The sequence below is a fragment of the Nerophis ophidion genome, linkage group LG07, assembly GCF_033978795.1.
Source record: "Nerophis ophidion isolate RoL-2023_Sa linkage group LG07, RoL_Noph_v1.0, whole genome shotgun sequence".
Classification (NCBI taxonomy): domain Eukaryota; kingdom Metazoa; phylum Chordata; class Actinopteri; order Syngnathiformes; family Syngnathidae; genus Nerophis; species Nerophis ophidion.
The window spans coordinates 57447963-57458260 of record NC_084617.1 but is presented as its reverse complement, the minus strand read 5'-3'; the positions used below and the strand labels follow the sequence as shown (position 1 = coordinate 57458260).

At 38.1% G+C, this 10298-nt stretch overlaps 1 protein-coding gene across 12 annotated transcripts; it reads left to right on the top strand.

The window, feature by feature from the left end:
- The first annotated feature begins 1117 nt into the window (after positions 1-1117).
- LOC133556579 (eosinophil peroxidase-like) lies at positions 1118-9787 on the top strand. Of its 12 annotated transcripts, XM_061906629.1 has the most exons (22): positions 1118-1283; positions 1451-1535; positions 3830-4005; positions 4090-4222; positions 4305-4431; positions 4507-4713; positions 4794-5148; positions 5208-5368; positions 5435-5693; positions 5754-5924; positions 5993-6230; positions 6295-6494; positions 6591-6614; positions 6763-6783; positions 6905-6937; positions 7059-7121; positions 7243-7275; positions 7397-7429; positions 7551-7589; positions 7711-7743; positions 8822-8884; positions 8977-9787. In XM_061906629.1, the coding sequence occupies exons 1-22, from the start codon at positions 1229-1231 to the stop codon at positions 9384-9386; spliced, it is 2919 nt and encodes a 972-aa protein (XP_061762613.1). In that variant the 5' UTR covers positions 1118-1228; the 3' UTR covers positions 9387-9787. The 12 variants fall into 12 exon arrangements, with proteins under 12 accessions (XP_061762613.1, XP_061762614.1, XP_061762615.1 ...); XM_061906630.1 differs by lacking the exon at positions 7243-7275; XM_061906631.1 differs by lacking the exon at positions 7551-7589.
- The last annotated feature ends 511 nt before the right edge of the window (positions 9788-10298 follow it).

The following is a 10298-nucleotide window of genomic DNA, read 5'->3' as shown; positions in this document are numbered from 1 at the left end:
CCCTACTCTAAAGCCAGATGTGGCTCTTTTGATGACTGCACCTGGCTCTCAGATAAATCTTAGCTGACATTGCCTAACACGATAAGTAATGAATAATCACAGTGTCAAAAATAACGTTCAAAATATAAAACATTCTCATGCATATTCATCCGTCCATCCGGTTTCGACCGCACCAGTTCAAGAAGTCGCATTAATGGTAAGAAGTATTTTATTTATTTTTGGTTAGCCTCAGAATAACAATGTTATTAAAAAGAAGCTTATACGCTAAAAATGTTGGTCTTTCTTAATAATGCACACATATAGTTGTATTCAGTGTTAAAAAAAATGATATGGCTCTCACGGAAATACTTTTAAAATATTTGGCTTGTATGGCTCTCTCAGCCAAAAAGGTTCCCGACGCCCGCACTAGAGTAAAGTGCTATACAAATATAATTCATTCCAGTTATAGATGAACAGTTGATAGCTGTTACGGTAAAGTAAACACAGTGTTAGTAAATACATAAATAAAGGCGTGACACTGTTTGCTTTCAAATGATTTATAAACAAATGGTATTTGTGTTTAAAATAAACAACACTTGGTTTTATTTGTTTCTCTAACGCATCTCATACTTGGACTTAGACTTCCTTTTATTGTCATTCAAATTTGAACTTCACAGTAGAACAACATTTTGTTGCATTAGCTCGTTGTAGTGCAGGATAAAAGAGCAATAAGGTGCAGATGAAAATACATAGATTATTGTACAGATAAATACATTGCACTTTTTCATATGCATCCACGTTCATGGGTATATGTTATATTGCCTTTATATTACAGCGAGTTAGTTATGATGGGAATTATTATGATGCATTCAAGAGTCTTATGGCCTGAGACGCTTGAACGAATCATCATAATAATAATAATAACCCCGAAATGACCAATAGTACCTCGATCTAAGTTTCATAATTTAATTTCATAATGTCATCATTTGCATGTTGAAGTGGTTGAACCGGGACACTACCCAAGGCGGAAGTAGGAAGAAAAAAAAAAAAAAAAAAAAAAAAAAAACAATGCTCCAAATTCTTGGTGACGTTAAATGTTTCCAGTGAGACTTCTGTATAAAAGTGCAAAGCGACACCTGCGCTCCTTACTTGCACGCATTAGTGCTCCGTGGCAGGTTGTCTTCGATTTTTATGTTCATCTTTTTCTTTTTTATGTGAGTTTTTGGAATATAAACTTTGACTTTCCAAAATGTTTCGACATTTATGCCTCTTGCTTGCAGTGCTTTGGCTGCAAGTGAATGCTTGTAAGTACAAACATATTTCACTGTGTACAGTTTATACTGCTTTACAATATTCTCATCAATGTTCAATGAGTTCGGACGTGGGTCCTCACCGAGTCCCCGTCTTCATTGCAGGATGCTTTAGCAAATGTATTATTTTATTTTTTATATATATCCTTATTTGCTTTTAGATCAAGTGAGCAGGGAGGAAATTCAAAGAGCTGTCAACTCTGCCATCACCAAAGTGGACTCTGCATATGAATATTCAAGACAAGAGTGAGTTTTCCTTTTTTTTAATTGAAGAAATAAATTATTCCATGGACAAATAATCGATATGGTTATTTAAAAAAAAAAACCACAACCTCATTTTATTGTAATTTTCATTTTATTTTTTGGGACATTATTATTATTATTATTATTAACTTTCCTAGCATTTTATCTTCAGAGAAGTGTCTGTAATATATATATATATATATATATTAGGGGTGTGGGAAAAAATCAATTAGAATTTGAATTGTGAATCTCACGTTGTGCGATTCAGAATCCATCCCATCCATCCATTTCCTACCGCTTATACCCTTTGGGATCGCGGGGGACGCTGGTGCCTATCTCAGCAATCCATTCTCATTTTTAAACAATCGATTTTTAATTTAAATTTAATTTTTTTTATTTTCATCAATCCAATAAATCAATGGACAGCAATACCATAACAATGCAATCCAATTCCAAAACCAAACCTGACCCAGCAACACTTAGAACTGCAATAAACAGAGCAATGGAGAGAAGACACAAACACGACACAGAACAAACCAAAAGTAGTGAAACAAAATGGATATTATCAACAACAGTATCAATATTAGTTATAATTTCAGCATAGCAGTGATTAAAAATCCCTCATTAACATTGTCATTAGACATTTATAAAAATAAAAATAAAAGAACAATAGTGTCACAGTGGCTTACACTTGCATCGCATCTCATAAGCTTGACAACACACGGTGTCCAATATTTTTACAAAGATAAAATAAGTCATATTTTTGGTTAGTTTAATAGTTAAGACAAAATTACATTATTGCAATCAGTTGATATAACATTGTCCTTTACAATTATAAAAGCGTTTTACAAAAATCTACTACTCTTCTAGCATGTCATCAGACTGGGGTAGATCCTGCTGAAATCCTATGCATTAAATGAATACAGAATCGTTTTAAATCGGGAAAAAAATCGTTTTTGAATCAAGAATCGTGTTGAATTGAAAAAAAAATATCAATTTTGAATCGAATCGTGACACCAAGAATCGATATTGAATCGAATCGTGGGACACCCATTATATATATATATATATATATTATATATATACCATAGGATTTATATCAGGGGATTTTCAAGAGAGTGTCCCTGCTCCCTTAAAAAGAATTCCTGCAAAACAAGCTGGTTGATATGAAATGGCATCTGTGTTTTTTTCCATACCTAACATATAAATATACACACACACACTGATTGATTGATTGATTGATACTTTTATTAGTAGTTTGCACAGTACAGTACATATTCCGTACAATTGACCACTAAATGGTAACACCCGAATAAGTTTTTCAACTTGTTTAAGTCGGGGTCCACGTTAATCAATTCATGGTACACATATACACACACACACACACACACACACATATATATATATATATATATATATATATATATATAATTTTTTTCCCCTAGATCATCCCTAACAATACTGCTGTGCACCAGAGGAACTAGTAAAAACTCAAAACAAACAGCAGTACGATAAGAAGAAGTGTTTAAATAAGTAATCAAAAACAAATGTTACCAGCAGGGCTAATTTGGGGCCCTTTGCATAATTTTATTTGTTATTTGTTTACACTTTTTCCATTAATGTGAAACATTTTTTCTCCTTTTTTCCTTAAAAAAAAAATAAAAAAAAATAATGCATCGTTTGTACTAATACGAATTAATGGGAAATACATTGTGCCCTCTTTATTTTTTTTTGTGCAAAATAAGAATTTCAAAGTCATTAAAACATTACATTTATATAGCTTGTTACCTCAAAATGGAATTTGAAAATTGTAGTTTCTGCCTTGCCAAACTTGCACTCCTTGCTACTGGAAGAACGAGGGGAAATCTGCCATTATATTCTTCTCAGTTACGAAGCAGGAAGGGGCTAGGAATCAATTTATAAAGAAAGTTCTTATGAAGGGCCCTGTCATTCATTAATTGACATGTTAAATGTGCTCCTTTAGGCCCACAGATTGCGTGTTCTGCGTAAAGGGCGGAGCGGCCCTATTTACGTGTCAATGAACAAAATGTAATTCCATAAAAACATCATCTCACTGTGTCAAAAAGCAAATTGTATACTGTTAGGGAAATAAAAGTGTTTTAAAATAGCTTTAAAATAATTATTTGAATGTGTGCAGAGGGAGACTGTTCCATAGATTTGACAAAACAGTTTGTTAAACTATTATAGTTCAGCTCTTGAAGTTGATGTCTTTTGAATGTTCTGGTTAAGTGTTCAGACTTTGCTTTGTAAATTGGCACCGGTTGATGTTCCGACAGGTGCCTTGAACGCGTCAAACGGAACGCGGCCAGACCTCAGGATGTGTTGCGCGTGCTCAAGCAGCCTATGGGAGTCACCCGCGAGATAGCCCGATCTTCTGATTACATGAACAATGCACTGGATATTATCAAAAGATCGGCAGAAAGACGTCAGAGACGTTCGCTCAACGCCACCGGTGAGTGGGGGTACAACACCAAGTATCAATATGACCCTGTCAATGGTACCCTGTTAATCACTGGTGATTTGTGTGTGTTGTCAGATCTGCTGTCTGAGGAGGATTTGGAGTTCGTTTCAGATCTGACCGGCTGCTCACCTCGACAGCGCGACCCCTCTTGTAAAACAACAGCCAACGTCGATGTCTTTCGTACCATAACCGGCGTCTGCAACAACAAGTAATATCTCTCTTCCGGGCTGTTTTTCCCTTCCCAATTTTTGTTTTTTTGTAATTAATTAGCTAATATCACTTGCCTACAGGCATAACCCCCGATGGGGAGCCTCAAACATTCCATTTGCACGCATACTGCCTGCTGAGTACCAGGATGGACTCACTCTGCCTCGGGGGTTTGAGTCTGAGAAGCTCAACGGCTTCGTTCTTCCTAATGTATACCATCATTCAATTTAGCTTGTATTGGGGTCATCTATGTGAAATTTTGAGTTAAATAATATCCTCCATCAGGTCCGAGAGGTGTCCAATCGTGTTCTGACCACACCAATCGCTAATGTGGTGAACGACGAGGAATTCACTCACCTCTTGACCGCCTTTGGACAGTGGATGGACCACGACCTGACTTTAACACCTCACTCTCCGGTCATCCGTTCGTTCAGTAACGGCATTGACTGTGACGAGAGCTGCGAGCGCACTGAACCTTGCTTCCCCATCAAGGTCGTTGTCTCAACATTGTCCTCCAAAAAGACAACATCCCAAACACATCCTCACAAACCCACACATTGTCCTCTGAACAGATTCCCAAGAATGGCCCACGCTTCGGCTCCCAGGAGTGCATCGCCTTCTTCCGCTCGAGTACCACGTGTGGGACTGGCCCCACAGGCTCCATCTTTGGCGCAGCCAACGTGCGGCAACAGTTGAACGCCCTCACATCATTTATTGACGCGAATCAGGTGTACGGCTCAGAAGATGCCAAAGCTAAAGATCTACGCAACCTTGACACGGATGAAGGCTTGTTGAGGGTCAATACAGAGCACACTGACGAGGGCCGAGAAGTGCTGCCCTTCACCACTATGGGAGCCAATTTGTGTGCAACCCGAGCCCGCATCACCAACGACCCCGACGCCCAGGAAGTGCTTTGCTTACTATCAGGTGAGTGACAGGTGTGTTGATTGCAACAGAATCCATCTGACTTCTTGTTAACTTTGAAGGTGATGAACGCACCAATGAGAACATTTTTTTGACCTCACTACATACGCTCTTCATGCGGGAGCACAACCGGCTGGCTCGAGCCCTGCGAAAACTAAATCCGAAGTGGAATGGAGAGAGAATCTACCAAGAAGCACGCAAAATCAATGGAGCATATTTACAGGTGAGAACGAGACTTAGCTGCATTAATAATTATCAAGTGGTAATGAATATTGTTGTTGTCTTCCAGATTATCACGTTCAGAGACTTCTTGAAGCTCATCGTCGGTCCAGAAATAATATCCAAGAAGCTGTCCACCTACCCCGGCTATGATAAGACCGTGGACCCTACCATCGCCAATTCATTCGGAGCAGCTGCTTTTCGCTTTGGCCACTCTATGATTCAACCCTTTGTATTCCGGCTTGACGCTAGTTACGAGGAACACCCGGTGTTCACCTCTCCATTGCTGCACACAGCCTTGAACACACCATGGAGGGTTGTTTTTGAAGGTAGGACCACATCTGTAGCTGTTTTACCCTACCCTGCGTAACACACTTCAATCATTTCAGGTGGTGTCGACCCTATATTGAGGGGGCTCGTGGGTCGGCAGGCTAAGTTGAATGTCCAGGACGCCATCATTACGGATGAAGTGAGAGACATGCTGTTTAGATTCTCCTTTGAGTTTGCACTTGATCTGGCCTCTCTCAATATGCAACGTGGCCGAGACCATGGCATCCCAGGTATTCATTTATTCTTTTGCACACAGTGCATCGTCTCCAGAGTGTTTTTCATCTTTACCCTTTCTCAGGATACAACAAATGGCGTGAGTTCTGTGGTTTGTCACAACCTCAAAATGAGACGGAGTTGGCTAAAGTGCTGCAAAATGACGAATTGGCCAAGAAGCTGATAGAGCTGTATGGCACGCCTGAGAACATTGATCTATGGCTCGGAGGAATAGTAGAACCTCTTGTGTCCGGAGGAAGAGTTGGTCCCCTGTTTGCCTGCCTGATTGGAACTACTTTCCGCAAGGTTCGCGAGGGAGACAGGTATGAAAAATGTTTAGGCTGCTCTCTCTTACAAGCTAAGTATTGATATCAAATGTTGTTTTAGATTTTGGTGGGAGAACGAAGGAGTATTCACCAAGGCCCAGAGAGCCGCTTTGTTGGCAACGTCATTATCCCGCATCATCTGTGACAACACTGGTGTGATGGAAGTTCCAAAAAATCCCTTCCAGTTCCGGCCACGAGGTTCCGGTTACACCCAATGTGCTGACATCCCTGCACTGGACCTCACTGCATGGCAGGAGGACGGTAAGTCCTACTACTGAAATATATTGGACAAAATTAATGTTAATGGCTTTGTGTTTTGGAATGACTGACTTCCTTATTCTTCATTATGTGTTATAGAACATGGATTTTTCCCTAAACCTGGTATGTAAGGCACAGCATTACCTTTTTTAACATACACTTTTAATCAAATTGTGAAATTATTTGGTACGATTGACATTACGATTGCCAGTATGATATACTGTACGTATATAAAATACTAATTTCCGCATCAACTTCTTTTTTGTTACAGAACCGACTCCTTACCCACCAGGTAAATCCAACAATTTTGGGGGGATTCTAAAATATACTCTTTCATGTAACAATAACAGTGCTAACATTTGTATTGTGAAATACTAATTTAGTTTCCCATCTTTAATTTACGTGTTGTATAGGCATGTCAACTACTACTACCCTTTCCCCACCAGGTATATCCAACCTATATTGGGGTTTCTGAAATCTTTTCTTATGTCCAACAATAAACAGTGCTAATATTTGTGTTTTCAAATACTAATTCCATTTCCCATCTTTAATTTACGTGTTGTATAGGCATGTCAACTACTACTACTACTACTACTACTACTACTACTACTACTACCCTTTCCCCACCAGGTATATCCAACCTATTTCGGGGTTTCTGAAATCTATTCTTATGTCCAACAATAAACAGTGCTAATATTTGTGTTTTCAAATACTAATTCCATTTACCATTTTTAATTTACGTGTTGTATAGGCATTTCAACTACTACTACCCTTTCCCCACCAGGTATATCCAACCTATTTTGGAGTTTCTGAAATCTATTCTTACATCCAACAATAAACAGTGCTAATATTTGTATTTTCCAATACTAATTCAATTTCCCATCTTTAATTTACGTGTTGTATAGGCATGTCAACTACTACTACCCTTTCCCCACCAGGTATATCCAACCTATTTCGGGGTTTCTGAAATCTATTCTTATGTCCAACAATAAACTGTGCTAATATTTGTGTTTTCAAATACTAATTCCATTTCCCATCTTTAATTTACGTGTTGTGTAGGCATTTCAACTACTACTACTACTACCCCTAACCCACCAGGTACATCCAACTTATTTTGGGGGTTCTGAAGTCTATTTTAACATCTAACAATAAATGTTGCAAAAATTTGTATTTTGAAATACTTGTTTGATGTTCAATCTTTATTTGTTGTGTTTAATAGGCGATTCAAACACGACTAAACCCTCCTCCCCAGGTAAATCCAACTTTTTCTGAAATCTGTTCATATAACAGACAATATATTGTGCGAATACTTTTGTTTCATACTTGGTTTGGGTGTCCCAATCCGATTGTGGTTTTGGATATCTGCCCGATATCAGCAAAAAACTAAAAAAAATGGGATGATAACTCAGATACAAGCAGTCCTGCAACATAAACAAGTCTCAAATAATCATAGTTGCATGTTACTTACTCTTACAAAGACTCCAAAGCAGAAGTGTCTCAGAAAGTATCCCGTGACAAAGATGTCCGCGTCATTTACCTTACTGTGTCATGTGCCTAATTTAGTAAAATTGTTCTGATTAATAGGTGTCCCAAAAAAAAATGTATACTTTAAAAGCAAAAATCTGTCCTAAGGTCAGTGTTTTTTTTTAAACCTGCCTTTGTTCTCTGAGTAACTTTATTGCCATAGTCATGCTAACATTCCACAGTATAAAAGTGTGTAGGATAGACGTTAGCCCAGTGATTCTCAAATTGTGATTTATCTGCTGGTAAGCCAAAGAACCACTTAATTATGTGCGAAATAACATAGTTTGATTTATTATTTAAGTAAGGTGTTTTATTTTCCTATGTACTCAAACACAGTATTACTGTTCGAACACTGTGTAATGTTACAGTGGCCAAAATGATTAAATACACTTTTGCTGTGTTTTTAATGAATACTTAGGCCTATGATGCTACTGTATTTTAAAGTTGGTCATTATTACTTGGGGGTCCAACTGGTTTCTGGGACGCTATTTGGTGAAATAAGTTTGCTGTAGCTTATTCTAAAGTCCTGTTATTTACTTTTTGCATTTTGTAGTGTGGAATGGTAGAAAAGGCTTGATCAAATGACATTACTCAAAGAAACAATGGTCGGTATTTCAAACAGTGACCGATTCACTATGTACGATGATTCAGACTGATATCATATCGGATTATTGTTGATATATAATACCAAGACACAAGGTTCCAATATCGTATTGGGAGTGAAAAATGTATTTTGGGACACACCTAGTACATCTAGTACTTGGGTATGGAAATAACCTCCTGGTTCTCCACTTAATAAATTACAGTAACCCCCAAACCCTATGGAAACCCTGGACCTCCTGGACCTCCTGGACCCCCAGGGGCACAGGGTGAGTCCGACACAACAATACCACTGATATCACAGTGGCAATGATCTGAACTTTCTAAGGCCAAATGGTATTCATATATATTCTTTTTTCAGGACCACCCGGCCCCTCCGGATTGTCCGGCTCTCATGTGGCCTTCTCTGTGAGACTAGGCAACAACTACCCCAGTCCTGGTGTGCCAATACCATTCCGCGAGACTATCTACAATGGCCAGACAAGCTATGACACCAACAGTGGCAAATTTACATGCCCATATGCTGGAGTGTACGAATTCCAATTCCACTGTACCATCTATGACCACGCGGCCAGTGTGGACCTTTTGCGCAATGGAGAGTTGATCCTGCATTCATTCACTACCAGGCAAGAGGGTTACATCACAGCCAGTGGAAGCACCTACCTTGCGCTGAAAGTAGGAGATGAGGTATGGCTTGTGGCCAACTACGGTGGCAATGGTCTGACCAGAGACAGCTACTTCTCAGGGCATCTGATCTTTACTGAGTATTAGAGCTGTAGTCAAAACAAAGCACTCTTGTACAGTCCGGCAAAAATAAACACACACACCTCAATAAATACAGTTAGAGAAGAATTCATCCACCATCACAAGTTGTTACAAAATAGGAATTATGTGACCATGTGGAATTTTCCATCATTTTACATGCTTTTTAATGTGTGTTTTAATTGTAAGAGTGCACAAACGAAGAGCCTCGTAATCGATATAAATACAAACTACACTACCTGACTCAGGGAAAAAAATGATATGAAGTTATCACTGCTCCATATGATATATTTTTTGTAATTAATTCTGCCTTTTTAAATCTTGTTCTTGTCCCAGCCTTCACACTGTTTATTTCACCGTCATTAAGATATACTATTGGATATTCTTGAATAAAAGCAAAAGTTTCCTGATTTCTTGTGAGTTTGATTTAATTGAAAACACACTAATAAAGCGCACTGTACTCAAGCACGCTTCATTGGTGCCACTTACAGTGACAAATATTTTTATTGATCTTTCACTAAGATATGGACATGGTAATTGTTGTATATACATTATATAATAACATAATATAATATAATATAATACAATATAATATAAAGCATCGGTATATATCATATAGTGTATATATAATATGTAAATATTACATATATGTTATATTTTATATTGCTACTACAGTACATTTTTTTTCTACTTTATACCTGCATTATTATTTCCTTCCTTACACTTTCCAATATTTGTAACTGAGCTACTGTGTGAAACATTTTCCCTTGTGAATAATTAGAGTTTGTCTAAGTCTAAGTCTATCTCAGATAGTGATCACATATTTGCCAGACCAACTGGTACGAGGGCTCCAACTAGTGGTATGCCAAATAATTGCTTCTGTGATTATTCAAACACAGTGTTACTGTTCAAACTGTGTGT